This window comes from Bombina bombina, chromosome 1 (assembly GCF_027579735.1).
Source record: "Bombina bombina isolate aBomBom1 chromosome 1, aBomBom1.pri, whole genome shotgun sequence".
NCBI lineage: Eukaryota > Metazoa > Chordata > Amphibia > Anura > Bombinatoridae > Bombina > Bombina bombina.
This window is the reverse complement of record NC_069499.1, coordinates 200,215,439-200,235,383: the sequence shown is the minus strand read 5'-3', so window position 1 is coordinate 200,235,383 and position 19,945 is coordinate 200,215,439. Positions and strand designations below refer to the sequence as shown.

Here is a 19,945-nt window from a genome sequence, read left to right as displayed (position 1 = left end):
AACTGGCAGGAAATAGATATCCCTATTTTCTTTCATGTCATTGGCAAGAGTCCATGAGCTAGTGACGTATGGGATATACAATCCTACCAGGAGGGGCAAAGTTTCCCATACGTTAAAATGCCTATAAATACACCCCTCACCACACCCACAATTCAGTTTTACAAACTTTGCCTCCTATGGAGGTGGTGAAGTAAGTTTGTGCTAAGATTTCTACGTTGACATGCGCTTCTCAGCAATTTGAAGCCCGATTCCTCTCAGAGTACATCGAATGTCAGAGGGATGTGTAGAGTATCACCTATTGAATGCTATGATTTTCCTAACGGGGGTCTTTTTCATAGGTTCTCTGTTATCGGTCGTAGCGATTCATCTCCTACCTCCCTTTTCAGATCGACGATATACTCTCATATACCATTAACTCTACTGATAACTGTTTCAGTACTGGTTTGGCTATCTGCTATATGTGGATGGGTGTCTTTGGTAAGTATGTTTTTATTTCTTAAGACACCTCAGCTATAGTTTGGCACTTTATGCATTTATATAAAGTTCTAAATATATGTATTCTACTTATATTTGCCATGAGTCAGGTTCATGTATTTCCTTTTGCAGATTGTCAGTTTCATATTTGGGGAAAGTTAATATTAAGAAATATTTTTCTTATCTGGTGTTTAGTCTTTTTTTTCAATTGACTACTTTGTTTCAAATTGCGGGCTGACTTAGGCTCGCGGGTGCGCCAAATGCTACACTTTATTGCATCATTCTTGGCGCGAGAATTTTTTGGCGCAAAAGGTACGTCCGTTGATGCAAGTTCGTCATTTCCGGCGTCGTAATTGATGCAGGGGTTTCACACAGGGTTGCGTCGTTAGTGACGCGAGTGTGTCATTTCCGGACATGGTTGGCATCAAAAAAAGTTTCAGTTACGTTGTGCATCATACTTGGCGCCAAACTTTTTTCATTATTTATTGCCCCATTGCTTTTGCCTCTTGCCTTTTTCTATGTCAGAGGGCTATGCTATTTGTATTTTTTCCAATTCCTGAAACTGTCATATAAGGAAATTGATAATTTTGCTTTATATGTTGTTTTTTCTTTTACATTTTGCAAGATGTCTCAATCCGATCCTGCCTCAGAAGTATCTGTTGGAACTTTGCTGCCTGACATCGGTTCTAACAAAGCTAAGTGCATTTGTTGTAAAATTGTGGAGATTATATCTCCTAATGTCATTTGTATTAGTTGTCATGATAAACTTTTACATGCAGATAGTGTGTCCATCAGTAATAGTATATTGCCGGTTGCAGTTCCTTCAACTTCTAATGTACATGATATACCTATGAATTTTAAAGAATTTGTTACTGATTCTATTCAGAAGGCTTTTTCTGCATTTCCACCTTCTAATAAGCGTAAGCGGTCTTTTAAAACTTTCTCATAAAGTTGATGAAATTTCAAATGACCAACATCATAATGAATTATCCACCTCTGATGAGGATCTATCTGATTCAGAAGATCCTCAGATATTGACACTGACAAATCTACTTATTTATTTAAAATGGAGTATATGCGTTCTTTGTTAAAAGAAGTGTTAATTACTTTGGATATTGAGGAAGCTAGTCCTCTTGATATTAAAACCAGTAAACATTTAAATTCTGTTTTTAAACCTCCTGTGGTTACTCCAGAGGGTTTTCCTATTCCTGATGCTATTTCTGATATGATTTCTAAGGAATGGAATAAGCCGGATACTCCTTTTAATCCTTCTGCAAGGTTTAAAAAATTGTATCCTTTACCAGCAATTTCAATAGAGTTTTGGGAAAAGATCCCCAAAGTTGATGGGGCTATTTCTACTCTTGCTAAACGAACCACTATTCGTTTAGTACTTCCTTTAAAGATCCTTTAGATAGGAAGCTTGAATCTTATCTAAGGAAGGCCTATTTATATTCAGGTTATCTTCTTAGGCCTGCAATTTCTTTGGCTGATGTTGCAGCTGCTTCAACTTTTTGGTTGGAGAATTTAGCGCAACAAGAATTGGATTCTGACTTATATAGCATTGTTCGTTTACTGCAACTTGCTAATCATTTTATTTGTGATGCTATTTTTGATATTATCAAAATTGATGTTAGAACCATGTCTTTAGCTATTTTAGCTAGAAGAGCTTTGTGGCTTAAACCTTGGAATGCTGATATGACATCTAAGTCTAGATTACTATCTCTTTCTTTCCAAGGTAATCATTTATTTGGTTCTCAGTTGGATTCTATTATTTCAACTGTTACTGGGGGGAAGGGAGTTTTTTTGCCTCAGGCTAAAAAACCTAAGGGTAAATCTAAGGCTTCTAATCGTTTTCATTCCTTTCGTCAAAATAAGGAACAAAAACCTAATCCTTCCCCCAAGGAGTCTGTTTCGAATTGGAAGCCTTCCTCAAATTGGAATAAATCCAAGCCTTTAAAGAAACCAAAGTCAGCCCCTAAGTCTGCATGAAGGTGCGGCCCTCATTCCAGCTCAGCTGGTAGGGGGCAGATTAAGGTTTTTCAAGGATGTTTGGGCAAATTCTGTCCAAAATCAATGGATTCAGAGCATTGTCTCTCAGGGGTACCGAATAAGATTCAGAGTAATACCTCCTGTGAGAAGATTTTTTTCCCTCACGCATCCCAGTGAATCCAGTAAAAGCCCAGGCTTTCCTGAAGTGTGTTTCAGACCTGGAGGTTTCAGGGGTAATCATGCCGGTTCCTTTTCAGGAAAAAGGTCTGGGGTTTTATTCAAATCTATTCATTGTCCCAAAGAAAGAAAATTCATTCAGACCAGTTCTGGATCTGAAAATTTTGAATCGTTATGTAAGAGTATCAACTTTCAAGATGGTGACTATAAGGACTATTCTGCCTTTTGTTCAGCAAGGACAGTATATGTCTACAATAGACTTGCAGGATGCATACCTTCATATTCCGATTCATCTAGAACATTATCATTTCCTGAGATTCTCTTTTCTAGACAAGCATTACCAATTTGTTGCTCTTCCATTTGGCCTAGCAACAGCTCCAAGAATCTTTTCAAAGGTTATAGGTGCCCTACTCTCTGTATTCAGAGAACAGGGTATTGCGGTGTTTCCTTATTTGGACGATATCTTGGTACTTGCTCAGACTTTACGTTCTGCAGAATCTCACACAAATCAACTAGTGTTGTTTCTTCGAAAACATGGTTGGAGGATCAATTTTCTAAAAAGTTTATTGATTCCTCAGACAAGGGTCACCTTTTTAGGTTTCCAGATAGATTCAGTGTCCATGACTCTGTCTCTAACAGACAAGAGACGTTTGAAATTGGTTGCAGCATGTCAGCACCTTCAGTCTCAGTCATTCCCTTCAGTGGCTATGTGCATGGAAGTTTTAGGTCTTATGACTGCAGCATCGGACGCGATTCCTTTTGCTCGTTTTCACATGAGACCTCTCCAGCTTTGCATGCTGAATCAATGGTGCAGGATTATACAAAGATATCACAATTAATATCCTTAAATCCCAATGTTCAACACTCTCTGACATGGTGGTTAAATCACCAGCGTTTAGTTCAAGGGGCCTCTTTTATTCTGCCAACCTGGACTGTGATCACAACAGATGCGAGTCTTTCAGGTTGGGGAGCTGTCTGGGGATCTCTAACAGCACAAGGGGTGTGGAAATCTCAAGAGGCGAGATTACCAATCAATATTTTAGAACTCTGTGCAATTCTCAGAGCTCTTCAGTTTTGGCCTCTGTTGAAGAGAGAACTGTTCATTTGTTTTCAGACAGACAATATCACAATGGTGGCATATGTCAATCATCAAGGTGGGACTCACAGTCCCCAAGCTATGAAAGAAGTATCTCGGATACTTGTTTGGGCGGAATCCAGCTCCTGTCTAATTTCTGCGGTTCATATCCCAGGTGTAGACAATTGGGAGGCGGATTATCTCAGCCATCATACTTTACATCCAGGGGAGTGGTCTCTCCATCCGGATGTGTTTTCTCAGATTGTTCAGATGTGGGGTCTTCCAGAAATAGATCTAAACAAGAAACTTCCCAGATACCTGTCCAGGTCCAGGGATTCTCAGGCGGAAGCAGTAGATGCACTGACACTTCCTTGGTGTTATCAACCTGCTTATATCTTCCCACCTCTAGTTCTTCTTCCAAGAGTGATCTCCAAGATCATCATGGAACAATCATTTGTGTTGCTGGTGGCTCTAGCATGGCCCCACAGGTTTTGGTATGCGGATCTTGTTTGGATGTCCAGTTGCCAACATTGGCCACTTCCATTAAGGCCGGACCTACTGTATCAAGGTCCGTTTTTCCATCAGGATCTCAAATCATTAAATTTGAAGGTATGGAAATTGAACGCTTAGTACTAAGTCATAGAGGTTTCTCTGACTCAGTAATTAATACTATGTTACAAGCTCGTAAATCTGTCTCTAGGAAGATTTATTATCGAGTTTGGAAGAATTACATTTCATGGCGTTCTTCTCATAAATTCTCTTGGCATTCTTTTAGAATCCCTAGAATTTTACAGTTTCTCCAGGATGGTTTGGATAGGGGTTTGTCTGCAAGTTCCTTGAAGGGACAAATCTCTGCTCTTTCTGTTTTATTTCACAGAAAGATTGCTAATCTTCCTGATATTCACTGTTTTGTACAGGCTTTAGTTCGTATTAAGCCTGTCATTAAATAAATTTCTCCTCCTTGGAGTCTTAATTTGGTTTTGAAGGCATTACAGGCTCCTCCATTTGAGCCTATGCATTCTTTGGATATTAAACTACTTTCTTGGAAAGTGTTGTTTCTTTTGGCTATCTCTTCTGCTAGAAGAGATTCTGAGCTATCTGCTCTTTCTTGTGAATCTCCTTTTCTGATTTTTCATCAGGATAAGGCGGTTTTTCGGACTTCATTTGAATTTTTACCTAAGGTTGTGAATTCTAACAACATTAGTAGAGAAATTGTTGTCCCTTCCTTGTGTCCTAATCCTAAGAATTCTTTGGAAAGATCCTTACATTCTTTGGATGTGGTGAGAGCTTTGAAATATTATGTTGAAGCTACTAAAGATTTCAGGAAGACTTCTGGTCTATTTGTTATATTTTCTGGTCCTAGGAAAGGTTAGAAGGCCTCTGCTATTTCCTTGGCCTCTTGGTTAAAACTTTTGATTCATCAAGCTTAATTGGAGTCGGGTCAAGCCCCGCCTCAGAGAATTACAGCTCATTCTACTAGATCAGTCTCCACTTTGTGGGCTTTTAAGAATGAAGCTTCAGTTGATCAGATTTGCAAAGCAGCGACTTGATCCTCTTTATATACATTTACTAAATTCTACCGTTTTGATGTATTTGCTTCTTCTGAAGCAGTTTTTGGTAGAAAAGTTCTTCAGGCAGCTGTTTCAGTTTGATTCTTTTGCTGATGTTTTCAGTTTTTCTTTTTGAGAATAACTTATATTTTGGGTTGTGGATTATTTTTTCAGCATTTGGCTGTTGTTTATTTTTATCCCTCCCTTTCTAGTGACTCTTGCGTGGAGTTCCACATCTTGGGTATTGATATCCCATACATCACTAGCTCATGGACTCTTGCCAATTACATGAAAGAAAACATAATTTATGTAAGAACTTACCTGATAAATTAATTTCTTTCATATTGGCAAGAGTCCATGAGGCCCACCCTTTTTATGGTGGTTATGATTTTTTTGTATAAAGCACAATTATTTCCAAATTCCTTTGTTGATGGTTTTTACTCCTTTCTTTATCACCCCACTACTTGGCTATTTGATAAAACTGAATTGTGGGTGTGGTGAGGGGTGTATTTATAGGCATTTTGAGGTTTGCGAAACTTTGCCCCTCCTGGTAGGATTGTATATCCCATACGTCACTAGCTCATGGACTCTTGCCAATATGAAAGAAATGAATTTATCAGGTAAGTTCTTACATAAATTGTTTTATCACTTTCTGTACACATACATGCTTCTTTATATTATGTCCATCTGTTTACCAAAGCAAATTCATAGAGAACAATTGAACATTAGCATTTTATTACTTATCTCTCCTACACATTAGTGTGAGTGTAATTTCTTCTTTTAGCTATGTTTACACATTTTTTTTTAGCCTATACTTAAGTATAGAATCTTTCAGTATAGGTAGGGATACCATAAGCAAAACTAGCTATTGAACATGCCGAAATAAAGGTAAATTAGCTATTTGTAAAGAATTTCATACATTTTAGCAGGTAAAATTGGTAATTACAAACAAATTAAAGCGGTTTGGAAAAAAAAAGAGTACACTGTCCCTTTAAGGAATTAGTCAGATGAAGTCACATACACTATTGAACCCCTCCACACAAACACACACACACATGCATACATACTTACATATACACACACACATAAATACACACACACGCATACATACATGCTTACATATACACACACACATGCATACTTACGTATACACACACTTACAGTACATATATACACACACACATACATACATACTTACATATACACACACAGACATACACACACATGCATAATACATACTTAAATATACACACACAAATACACATACATGCATACATACATGCATACTTACATATATACTAACACAGACATAAATACACACACAGAGACATGCATACATACATACTTACGTATACACACACAGACATAGATACACATACATACATACTTACAAATACACACACAGACATAGATACACACACAAGCACACATACATACATGCACATACATATAACCACTATCAAAGGCCCCCATTCCAAGCTTAGGTATATGGTAGCCACCTTTTCTGTCACATTGCAGCCCATTACAAGTGTTGGTGATGTTGGTTTTATGGAAACAGTAAAATTCGTATTGACGTTCCCCATGGGCAACCTCTGCTAATGTGTCAGGGTTGTTTTTCATGTTTCATGTTTTTCTAATCCTATAAATTTTAGATAATCTGGTCTCAAATGAGGTCCAATCATAACGATTGATTTTAGAATTTGCTACTTATGTTGGGCCAATAATTTTGTAACATGTTTTTTTAATTTGACATGGATTAATAGTTACATTGATTTTATGCTGCTCTTTACATAGTAATTCTTATTTTTGATATTAATCCTATTCAATAAAATGGATAGACATTACAGTATTAATATTTTAGTGAGTTTACACAGTAAAAGTCGTATTTCTATTGAAGAGGTTTCTCTATTCTTTGTAAAACAAGGTCAATGGCCAATATTTTTCTTACCCTATAAATATTTATCAATTTTATGCTAATGTCAAAAAAAATATTGATTGGTCATCAATATACAGGTATATCTCGCTTCATTAAAGGACCAGTCAACACAGTAGATTTGCATAATCAACAAATGCCAGATAACAAGACAATGCAATAGCACTTAGTCTGAACTTCAAATGAGTAGTAGATTTTTTTTTCTGACAATTTTAAAAGTTATGTCTTTTTCCACTCCCCCCTGTACCATGTGACAGCCATCAGCCAATTACAAATGCATACACGTACCATGTGACAGCCATCAGCCAATCACAAATGCATACACACTTATTCTTGCACATGCTCAGTAGGAGCTGGTGGCTCAAAAAGTTTAAATATAAAAAGACTGTGCACATTTTGTTAATGGAAGTAAATTGGAAAGTTGTTTAAAATGGCATACTCTATCTGAATAATGAAAGTTTAGCTTTGATTGATGGAGCTGGAATTCAACCTCCAAGGATTTTGGAAACAGTACTGTACTCATCATGAGATTGCGAGACAGGTGACTGGTACCATTTTATTATGCTCAGTCCTCAGTTCGGTGTGTTTACAGCATTGCAGTGCACTCTGTGTCTCAGTGTTGTAGTCTAGCAAATTTTACTTCAGTAATTGTAACTACTTTAAAGTTTTTATTAAATGCTAATTGAATACTGTACTGTACTGTGCTAGTGTTAAGCTAAACTTAGCACTATTGCACACCTAATATATGTTAGTTCAAAAATGTTTTTTAAAGTTTTTAAACACACTAGCGAGTGAAAATAAAGCTCAAACAGCCTTGTTTCACTTTAAGGCAGTTTTTACTTTACATCGCGCCTCCAGTACCTCACCCGCTGTATTAGCGAGGTATACCTGTATCATTTTTTAGATACATTGTTAGATACCACTAGCAGAAACGTTTAGATAACAGTATATGTTTATAAAGCTGAATATACAGGTGTTCTGATTTTCAAGTATATTTTAATTGCTTTGCAGGAAAAATCCAAAAGTGTTCCTGATGACATTGCCAAAGACCTTAGTGGCGTTCAGTCCCAGCTGCGTAAACATGAGGCTCTCGAACACGAGTTGTCTGGTAATGAACAGCAGGTAAGGGGGTTGTACTGGTCATGAGCATAATCTGCATAGCGTTCATACCAGTAGTGATTTATATGAATTGCTCTCTCTCTCTCTATCTCTCTCTCTCTCTCTCTCTCTCTCTCTATATATATATATATATATATATCTCTTAGTAATAGCAGATGGTTAACAGCTGTTTTATTTATTTATCATTTATCTTTTTTTGATTGATGAAATTAATTGGAAAGGATACTCTAAAAAAATTAAAAGGTAAATCAGAGAATTACAAATATAAAGATTAAGAAATCCACAAAAGTACAATGATTTATCTAAATTAGCATCAATAGAACGAATACATTTTATGCTACAAAATATTCTGTCATAAAAACATTTTATAGAGAGGAGAAACTACTTTTTGAAGCCTCAGAACTTCTTGAATAAAGTAATTGACAGCTTGCATTAGCTAAGATTTGTGACCTAGATTCTCCAAAGCTCCACTCTCAGAGTTCACAGGGTTTAAGTGAATTGTCTAATTTGTGAGGTATTGTTTCCTATTTAAAGAAAGTGAGTTAATGATGTATGTACCCTGCCCTGCTAAAGCACCTTTAGTGTACCAATCAAATTGTGATGTTGCTATTGTGGGGTATACCGTGTTTAATCTCTGCAAAAAGGTTAAATATATAGATAAAGTCAGTTTAAAAGCAGCAGTGCACTACTGGGAGCTAATTATGGTGAGCCAACGACAAGAGGCATATATGTGAACAATCCATAGCTAGCTCACATTAATGGATTGCAGCTCCCGAGGCAATCTAGGTATGCTTTATAACAAAGGATACCAAGGGACCAAAATAAATTTGATAATAGAAGTTAAATAAAAAGGAGCAAGTGCAAACGGTGATAGGAGTATCTGGTACCTATAAAGCAGCAGGGGATAGCAGTACAAGGGCTCTCCTGCAGAGGGAGCCCAAGGTACAGACCAAGCAGATTGGAGATTAAACCATAAACTTGAGAGTAACCCAGAAGCACAGATGAGAAAACAGTTCAAGCCACACGGTAATCCAGGGAGCAGAATCCAATACATGGTCTAAATCCTTTATATTTAGGAGAAGGATCAGTAAGCAAACGCTCATGAGCATGACTCAGCCGAGAACGAGTCCTTTAAACAGACAGCATAAATCTGTGACTAAGCTACTGAGAGCAATAGCTCAACTAAAATGTGAGGCTAATACTGGAACTGGTGACTGATTATTTTATCAACCTTTTTAATGTAAAACCCTGAAGAAGCCACTGAATGTTGTATTTCATTAGTAATGATTGCTGAAGCCAATGGCAATACTAATTGTAGGTCCTCTTACTATTGTTGTATTAGTACAATCTTGTATTAATTACTTCCTGTAAAATGTTTTTATTCTGGGATTTGGTGCCGTCTACCAACCTTATATTATTTACAACAATCAGAACAGACACTGATTAAAACGTTCACTAAATGACTCTCCAAGTGAAACTCTATGAGGTAAAGACTATTGAAATTAAAACAAAACTTTATTAATAAACGTTAAAAAAATGTGTAGTGTACTAAAAGCAAAACAGCCCAATAATAGAAAAGCATCCCATATATAGTATTTAATACACTACGTTTATTAATAAAGTTTTGTTTTAATTTCAATAGTTTTTCCCTCATGGAGATTTATTTGGAGAAAGTGCCATTTAGTGTAAACTTTAATCAGTGTCTATGCTGATTTGTCTAAATAGTATTTAATTAGTAATTATCAGAATGGGTACTGCATTGCTTCATGCTCGGAGTTGTCAGCCAAAACACTTTACTCAAGAGAATTGCTCCCATAAAATTTATTTTACTGTAGAGAGATTGACAGACTGAGAACAAGAGCCTCTCTTCTTATAATTTATGTCTGAAAACTGTAGGCTTCTGAATTCTCGTGAGAATCGGAAGTACAATCTCCAGACTATATTCCACACAACTATTTTTTGCTCACTCTAAGCACTCATTTATATCTTACCTAATTGGTCTCAACAGATGAGATTGGATAAGGGAAACCTAGGTTTCAACATGGCAGGGCCCATTACTTTATGGAGGGAAAAACAAACGAAAATGATCCACTTTACAAACAGATAAAAATGCTACCCGCTCAAGCAATTAAAGTTAAAAAAATAATATGCACTTTTACCCCAGTAAAAAATAGTGAAATAAATTACCCAATGAACACATAAGCCCCGTATACCCCCTATTTCAAATCCCATAGAGATACATACACAGAAATCACAGGTTAACTCTACAGGTTAACTCTACACATATTACCATGACTACACACTATTTACAGGCCAGGCCCTTCATCTGTACTGGGCGACTAATGGTAAACATAATGATTTCATGCTTTTAAAGGCAGAAGCATCTTGGGATTGTGATCAGTGGACAAATGCACTGGCTATACCAACATTAAGTATCTACTGAAAACAAGCACAAGATTGCAATAAACCCCTTTAACAATGCCCTGCTGGTACCTACAGGTATCTGAACACATCTAGTGAGCCAATGATAAGAGGCATATGTGTGTAGCCACCAACTACCAACAAACTTATATATATATATATATATATATATATATATAACATCTGTTATCTAATTTGCTTCTCTCTCTTGGCATGCTTTGTTGCAAAACATACCTAGGTAAGCTCAGGAGGAGCCATGTACTACCAGAAGCTAGCTGCTGATTGGTAGCTGCACATTTATGACTCTTGTCATTGGCTCACCCAATGTGTTTAGTAACTCCCAATAGTGCATTGCTGCTCCTTCAACAATGGATACCAAGAGAGTGAAGCAAATTATGTAATAGAAGTAAAATAGAAGTTGTTTCATGCCCGTTTAAAGGGACAGTTTACCCAATTTTTGGAGCTTGAATACTTGTGTATGGGCCCTCAAAGCATATATGCATATGCTTCTGAAACACTAATAACTTTTACTAGAAGCATTTTTGCTAATGAAAGTATATTTATTTACACCCATGTATATTTCAATTTTGACTTTCTATACCTTTAATGCTATCATCCAGGTCATTATGGAAACCTATCTTCTGCGCTTCCTCAAGTGCCTACTGACCCATATAGCAGAAAGTCAGAGCAGTCAGTTATCAAGGAAGCTCCATAGAGAATCTATGTAATGGTCAAACAGCAGAAGACATATCTATGTGTACACTTATCATATCAGCAATAGATAACAATACCCCATGTGGTTGTGTAATTATGTGAGTAGGATACAATGCAACCCCATAAAAACCAAAGCTATCCTTTGGTGACGCCACCAGGCCCACCCCCTCCCAGATGACAACACGAGGTTGTCATCTGCACTTAATGCATTGTGTGGGTGATGACTTCGTGTTGTCCATCATCTGCAGTTAAGGGGTTAAAACACATGCCTTTCCAATGAGCCAGGGAATCTATATATTTATTAGGAATGATGTAAAATGAGACAATGTCAAAGCAAAAATTTGATGTCTCAGCATGTATGGTATTTGAATGCAGGTGCACATAGCATATGTACATATGCACCATGCACTGTAAAAGCTAATATATGTGTACTGCAATGATTCTTTTGAGTTTTATGCACCTTTAACTGCTTTTATTTACAAATTCTATAAAGCCTGTCGGTTGCACACAGAACCCATGGATTTTAATAGATTTGCCCTAGCATTAGGAACTGGGTAAGGTTCACATACTGTTCTATAGGCAAATTGGGGTTTAGCCCTCCATATAAGATTACACAATCTGGGGCGCGATCCGATATAGATCGCAGTTTGCGGCGCAAGCGAGGGAACCGGCGTCGCCCGCAGTTTTAGCTCGCAACTCGAGCTATCCCATATAAGTCGCCGTCAGATGCTAACGTGCCGTAAGTCTGACAAACCAGCGATGTCCAGAAATCTGCGTAAGTACAAATTTCTGGCGTCGCCAGTGACTTGCGGCACGTTAGAAACTGCCGGCGCCTATAAAACCTGACTAAAGTCTAAAACACCCGCACTGTCTAACACGCCTCCCTAACATAGCCCGACAAGTCTAACACGCCTCCCTAACATAGCCCGACACGTCTATCCCTCTATCCGCTATCCCCCCTCACTATCCTAACAATAAAAAAGCTATTAACCCCTGAACCGCCGCTCCCGTACCCCGCCGCAACCTAATAAAGTTATTAACCCCTTAACCGCCGCTCCCGTACCCCGCCGCCAGCTATATTATATCTATAACCCCCTAAAGTGAGCCCCTAACACCGCCGCCATCTATATTAAAATTATTAACCCCCAATGTAAGCCCCTTACACCGCCGCCATCTCTATTAAAATGATTAACCCCTAATTTAATCTACATACCCCGCCGCCAGCTATATTATCTATATTAACCCTAAGTATATTATAGTTAATATAGGTATTACATTATATATATTAACTATATTAACCCTAATTATATTAGGGTTAATATAGTTAATATAGTTACTATAGTATTTATATTAACTATATTAACTCTATCTAACCCTAACACCCCTAACTAAATTTATATTAAATTAATCTAATTCATTTATAAACTAAAATGTTCCTATTTAAATCTAAATACTTACCTATAAAATAAACCCTAAGATAGCTACAATATAATTAATAATTACATTGTAGCTATGTTAGGGTTAATATTTATTTTACAGGTAAATTGTTAATTATTTTAACTAGGTATAATAGCTATTAAATAGTTATTAACTATTTAATATCTACCTAGTTAAAATAATTTAAAGAGAAATAGACTGCTCAGTCTTAATGCTGTAATATATATAAAATGAAAGTTCAGAGGTGAAACCGACTCTGTCCAAGAGTCCCACTAATGCGGATGTCACCTAAACACTGTAAAATATCCAAGTGAAGTAGATCAAAAAAGAGGACTCACCCGATTGTAACCCTCTCGGTGCGGTATTGATTCCTTGTATCGTTTTGCAGGTATTCAGAGCAAACATGTATCCACCGGGCATTAGTATGCATACAGGGCTGTAATCCAGGGCCTCACAGAATATCAGTATAATTCCGGTCTGGCTGCTAATACTAACACTGTTGCTGGGGGCTCTCCATACCCCTATATAGGCAAAGTCACAAACAGAAACAGGTATCGCAACAGTGTAGTAATAATATGGAAGAGAGATATGCAGGTAAAAACGTAATTTAAAACATGTTACAAAGCGTACATACAAAATTTCAGGCACAGCAAACAAACCCCGCTGACGCGTTTCCCGCTTCACAAGCGGTTCATCAGAGCTGGGAAAGAAGTGTCATAGGCAGCTGTTAAATCTCAGGTAACAAATCTGAATAGCCAATTAGCAAACAGAAGTCTCACCTCTGACCTAACCTTTTACACTCCATATACTTCTAAGCATTAACTTTCTTGCAGCAACATAAGAAATGTTACAATATCATTATAAACATCACATAATAACATTACAAGTTAAGACTAAATAGAACACCTCTATTAAAATGAGTTAAATCAAAGTAAAGAATATCGGAACCCTGAAAACAAAATGTTAAGCGAAAATTGTTACATTTAAATCACATGTTACACATTAAAGTAGCCAAAAAGATATAAAAGTTAAATGCAAACTTAATTGTATTACGGCAAATGTGGATACATGTCATAATGTTACAACTTAGCAAAAATAAGGAGAGAAAACACATTGAACTAATCTTAATAGTAAAAGATCAATCTTTGTATAGTAGTTACTATATTAAATGGACATATTCATAAAACTAAGCATCTATAAATAATTTGATGTCACTAATTTTATTTATTCCTAGTGGGGAACCCGTTTTGAGGGTATAGATCCAATAAATTTCTCTTTTGCTCAAGATCTTATATCTATCACCTCCTCTGATGTTAGTTTTAACCTGTTCAATACCTTGAAACCGAAAATACCTGAATTTATCAATATGTTCAAAAAAATGCTTGGCCACTGGAGTTTTGGGTACCTCCGCCTCTAGGGACAAAAGATGTTCCCGAATCCTGTCCTTTAAGCCCCTAGAGGTAAGACCTACATATTGAAAATTACAGTGTAAACAGGTGATAAGGTAGACAACAAAGTTTGAACTGCAATTAATACGTCCCTGAATATTGTATATTTTTCTAGTGTTCGTGGACTGAAAAGTGTCTCCTACCATAGCAAAATCACAACTTTTACATGGCCTCACACCACATTTTTTGGAAAGCCAATTGTTGGTTTTACCTGTCTGTATAGTTGCTTTAGTATTGGAGTGTGAACCTGAGTTTTTGTTTATTCTATCACCTATGGTATCTGACCTATAGGAGATAAACTTGCAATTTTTCGACAGAGATCTTAAATCATCATCCATATCTAAAAGGGGTAACCTTCTCTTGATAATATTACATATAGCATGATATTGATTGCTGTATTTGGTTATAAAGTTAACACTATTACTACTCTGATTTCTGGCATTGTATCTAGTTTTTTGTTTATCCTTGAGTAATTTACTTCTGTCAAAGCCAGACACCAAAGTAGCAATATCATTTAACTCTCTTACATTGTAACCTCTTTCTACCAGACGTGAAGTCAAATTTCCAGCATGTTTCCAATACATATCCAAAGAGCTACAATTACGCATTAACCTAAATGTACTGTCCTTTAGGGATCCCTTTTTCAGATGTCTGGGATGTGATGAATCTGCTCTGAGAATAGTATTCCCGGATATTTCTTTCCTATAAACTTCAGTGATAATTGATTCATCTTTGTGTCCTATCAGTACATCTAGATATGGTATATTGTCTCTAGATGCATTATAAGTAAAACTTAAGTTGTTGTCATTTAAGTTAAGATCATCAACAAAGTACTTCAAATTATTTTCTTCACCTCCCCAAATTATCAAAATATCATCGATATATCTGGTATATAACTTAATATTATCTTTATAAGAGTTCTCATTTCCAAAGATCTTTCTGGTTTCAAAATCAGCTAGATATAAATTGGCATACGAGGGGGCAAATTTTGCCCCCATCGCTGTCCCTCTAAGTTGCAGATAGAACTCACCATTATACATAAAGTAGTTATGGTGTAGTAAAAATGAGATAGCTTCCAATATAAAATCAATTAATCTGTCATCATACCCAGAATATCTGACAAGCATTCTCTGTACAGCTTTTAAACCTTGCTCATGCGGTATGCACGAATATAAAGAAACTGCATCTATTGTGGAAAAAACATAATCCTCCTTCCATTCAAACTGTTGTATGGATCTAAGTAAATGTTTAGTGTCTCTCAAAAACCCAGGTAATGATTGAACTATTGGCTGTAGCTGTGCGTCTACCCATTGGCCCAATCTCTCCCCCAGGGAGCCAATCGCTGAAATTATTGGTCTCCCTGGGGGATTGACTAGAGACTTATGTATTTTAGGTAAGTATTTAAACACTGGTACTCTCGGATGTTCAACAAAAATTGAGTCAGCTATCTTACCTGTGAATACTGCATTTTCTATTCCTAAATCCAATAGATGTTCTAGCTCTCTTTGAAATTTAATGGTAGGATTAAAGGTGAGTTTTTTGTATGTTACAACATCACTTAACTGGCGATATACTTCATTATTGTAGTCTACCTTATCTAACACAACTATAGAGCCCCCCTTATCTGAGTTGACTATCATCAGATTCGAATTAGAACTCAATTGGTTCAATGCAAAGATCTCTTTTTTATTCAGATTACTGTATTTGGAGGTATTTTTGGTTGTGTCATTACTTAGTTTCAAAGATAATTCCACTAAATCTTGTTCAAGAATTGAATGAAACAACTCAATCACATCATTACGAGCCTGTACAGGATGAAAAGTACTTGACTTAGATTTCAACATTGGTTGTTGTTTGAAAACAACTCCTGAACAAGAATCAACACTTTGTAACTCACAAAGTGTTGCAACATCACACAATTCCTTGAAATTACAATTGTCACTAATGGTAATCGTGTCTCTCATATCTTCATCAGTAAAATCCTGAGTTTCAACACTATTGGAAAAGTGCTTCTTTAAAGTTATTTTACGAATGAACTTGTTAATGTCCAGCATAGTATCAAATAAGCTGAAGTCCCTTGCAGGAGAGAAGCCAAGTCCCTTAGATAAAACAGACTTCTCATATGGACTCAGAGTTTTAGATGATAAATTGATTACTTGATGTTCTTGCTGCTGTTCTTCTTCCATTGTGTTCTTCGACTTGGATACCTGGGTACGCTCTGTATGACTTCGGCTCCCTCTACAGGTATCACCACCACCTTCTCCTTTTTTGAATGTTCCATTTGCAACTTGCCGTTTTTTGGCTTTGCTCCCAGGATCTTTTCATTGATCGCTGTTGTTCTCACTGGAGTTGAAGTGGATGGCAGTGATTCTGTCGTGGTTGAAGGTGTTAATACTGAGGTTGAAGTATTACTAGAGTCACTGCAGCCTGTTGCACTCTCAAAGCTGGAGAAAGTCACTTTTCGTTGATTTTTATTCTTGTTCTTATTTTTATTATTGAGCTTTTGTTTATTTCTCTGTTGTTTCCTATCCGAGCTCCAGCTATAAACTATCCCAAGTTCATAGTCTTTTGTGTCTCTCTCATATTTCTTAAATTTACTGTCAGATAATTCAGTACTCAGTTTCTCCAGTGTGTCATCAAGTTGTTTCTGAAAGGGCAACATTCTCTCATCATCTTTAAAACTCTCTAGATCTTTATCCAACTCTTCAATCTCTGTCAATATTGCTTCTCTTTGTTCTTTTTTAAACTTTACAAGTTTCTCCATTAGGATTAGTGAACAATCTGACAGGGACTGATTCCAATCTTGCATAAACTCAGGGAAATCTTTATGGAATGCTGGAAATTTTTTCATTCTTAGACCTCGTGGTATTTTTTTCTCCTCCAAATAGCATTCCAAAAATTCTATGTCCCACCACAACTTAAGTTCTTTAATATGTATTTTCTCCTTATTCGAAAAAAGGGTTCCTAATTCAACTTTATTTTCACTAGTTGCTGTGCCTTTAAATAATTTTGCAAATCTCTCTCTCCTAGCCGTATCCATAGCTGCAGCCATTATAATATTATTATTCGTAACTTGGAAAAATACACGCAAAAGTATCCTGATGCCAGTCTCTATGGAGAGTATAATATCAATATATCATTTAAAGAGAAATAGACTGCTCAGTCTTAATGCTGTAATATATATAAAATGAAAGTTCAGAGGTGAAACCGACTCTGTCCAAGAGTCCCACTAATGCGGATGTCACCTAAACACTGTAAAATATCCAAGTGAAGTAGATCAAAAAAGAGGACTCACCCGATTGTAACCCTCTCGGTGCGGTATTGATTCCTTGTATCGTTTTGCAGGTATTCAGAGCAAACATGTATCCACCGGGCATTAGTATGCATACAGGGCTGTAATCCAGGGCCTCACAGAATATCAGTATAATTCCGGTCTGGCTGCTAATACTAACACTGTTGCTGGGGGCTCTCCATACCCCTATATAGGCAAAGTTGATTCTTGTTCAGGAGTTGTTTTCAAACAACAACCAATGTTGAAATCTAAGTCAAGTACTTTTTATCCTGTACAGGCTCGTAATGATGTGATTGAGTTGTTTCATTCAATTCTTGAACAAGATTTAGTGGAATTATCTTTGAAACTAAGTAATGACACAACCAAAAATACCTCCAAGTACAGTAATCTGAATAAAAAAGAGATCTTTGCATTGAACCAATTGAGTTCTAATTCGAATCTGATGATAGTCAACTCAGATAAGGGGGGCTCTATAGTTGTGTTAGATAAGGTAGACTACAATAATGAAGTATATCGCCAGTTAAGTGATGTTGTAACATACATACTAAAAACTCACCTTTAATCCTACCATTAAATTTCAAAGAGAGCTAGAACATCTATTGGATTTAGGAATAGAAAATGCAGTATTCACAGGTAAGATAGCTGACTCAATTTTTGTTGAACATCCGAGAGTACCAGTGTTTAAATACTTACCTAAAATACATAAGTCTCTAGTCAATCCCCCAGGGAGACCAATAATTTCAGCGATTGGCTCCCTGGGGGAGAGATTGGGCCAATGGGTAGACGCACAGCTACAGCCAATAGTTCAATCATTACCTGGGTTTTTGAGAGACACTAAACATTTACTTAGATCCATACAACAGTTTGAATGGAAGGAGGATTATGTTTTTTCCACAATAGATGCAGTTTCTTTATATTCGTGCATACCGCATGAGCAAGGTTTAAAAGCTGTACAGAGAATGCTTGTCAGATATTCTGGGTATGATGACAGATTAATTGATTTTATATTGGAAGCTATCTCATTTTTACTACACCATAACTACTTTATGTATAATGGTGAGTTCTATCTGCAACTTAGAGGGACAGCGATGGGGGCAAAATTTGCCCCCTCGTATGCCAATTTATATCTAGCTGATTTTGAAACCAGAAAGATCTTTGGAAATGAGAACTCTTATAAAGATAATATTAAGTTATATACCAGATATATCGATGATATTTTGATAATTTGGGGAGGTGAAGAAAGTAATTTGAAGTACTTTGTTGATGATCTTAACTTAAATGACAACAACTTAAGTTTCACTTATAATGCTTCTAGAGACAATATACCATATCTAGATGTACTGATAGGACACAAAGATGAATCAATTATCACTGAAGTTTATAGGAAAGAAATATCCGGGAATACTATTCTCAGAGCAGATTCATCACATCCCAGACATCTGAAAAAGGGGATCCCTAAAGGACAGTACATTAGGTTAATGCGTAATTGTAGCTCTTTGGATATGTATTGGAAACATGCTGAAAATTTGACTTCACGTTTGGTAGAAAGAGGTTATAATGTAAGAGAGTTAAATGATATTGCTACTTTGGTGTCTGGCTTTGACAGAAGTAAATTACTCAAGGATAAACAAAAAACTAGATACGATGCCAGAAATCAGAGTAGTAATAGTGTTAACTTTATAACCAAATACAGCAATCAATATCATGCTATATGTAATATTATCAAGAGAAGGTTACCCCTTTTAGATATGGATGATGATTTGAGATATCTGTCGAAAAATTGCAAGTTTATCTCCTATAGGTCAGATACCATAGGTGATAGAATAAACAAAAACTCAGGTTCACACTCCAATACTAAAGCCACTATACAGACAGGTAAAACCAACAATTGGCTTTCCAAAAAATGTGGTGTGAGGCCATGTAAAAGTTGTGATTTTGCTATGGTAGGAGACACTTTTCAGTCCACGAACACTAGAAAAATATACAATATTCAGGGACGTATTAATTGCAGTTCAAACTTTGTTGTCTACCTTATCACCTGTTTACACTGTAATTTTCAATATGTAGGTCTTACCTCTAGGGGCTTAAAGGACAGGATTCGGGAACATCTTTTGTCCCTAGAGGCGGAGGTACCCAAAACTCCAGTGGCCAAGCATTTTTTTGAACATATTGATAAATTCAGGTATTTTCGGTTTCAAGGTATTGAACAGGTTAAAACTAACATCAGAGGAGGTGATAGATATAAGATCTTGAGCAAAAGAGAAATTTATTGGATCTATACCCTCAAAACGGGTTCCCCACTAGGAATAAATAAAA

General features: G+C 36.5%; 1 protein-coding gene across 1 annotated transcript in view; it reads left to right on the top strand.

The window, feature by feature from the left end:
• The window catches only part of SPTBN5 (spectrin beta, non-erythrocytic 5), a 391,859-nt gene that overhangs the window by 75,034 nt on the left and 296,880 nt on the right, over positions 1-19,945 (top strand). Inside the window, exon 26 of the mRNA XM_053697828.1 lies at positions 8,210-8,320. Coding sequence (XP_053553803.1) covers positions 8,210-8,320 — 111 coding nt within the window. The remainder of the gene's footprint in view (positions 1-8,209; positions 8,321-19,945) is intronic.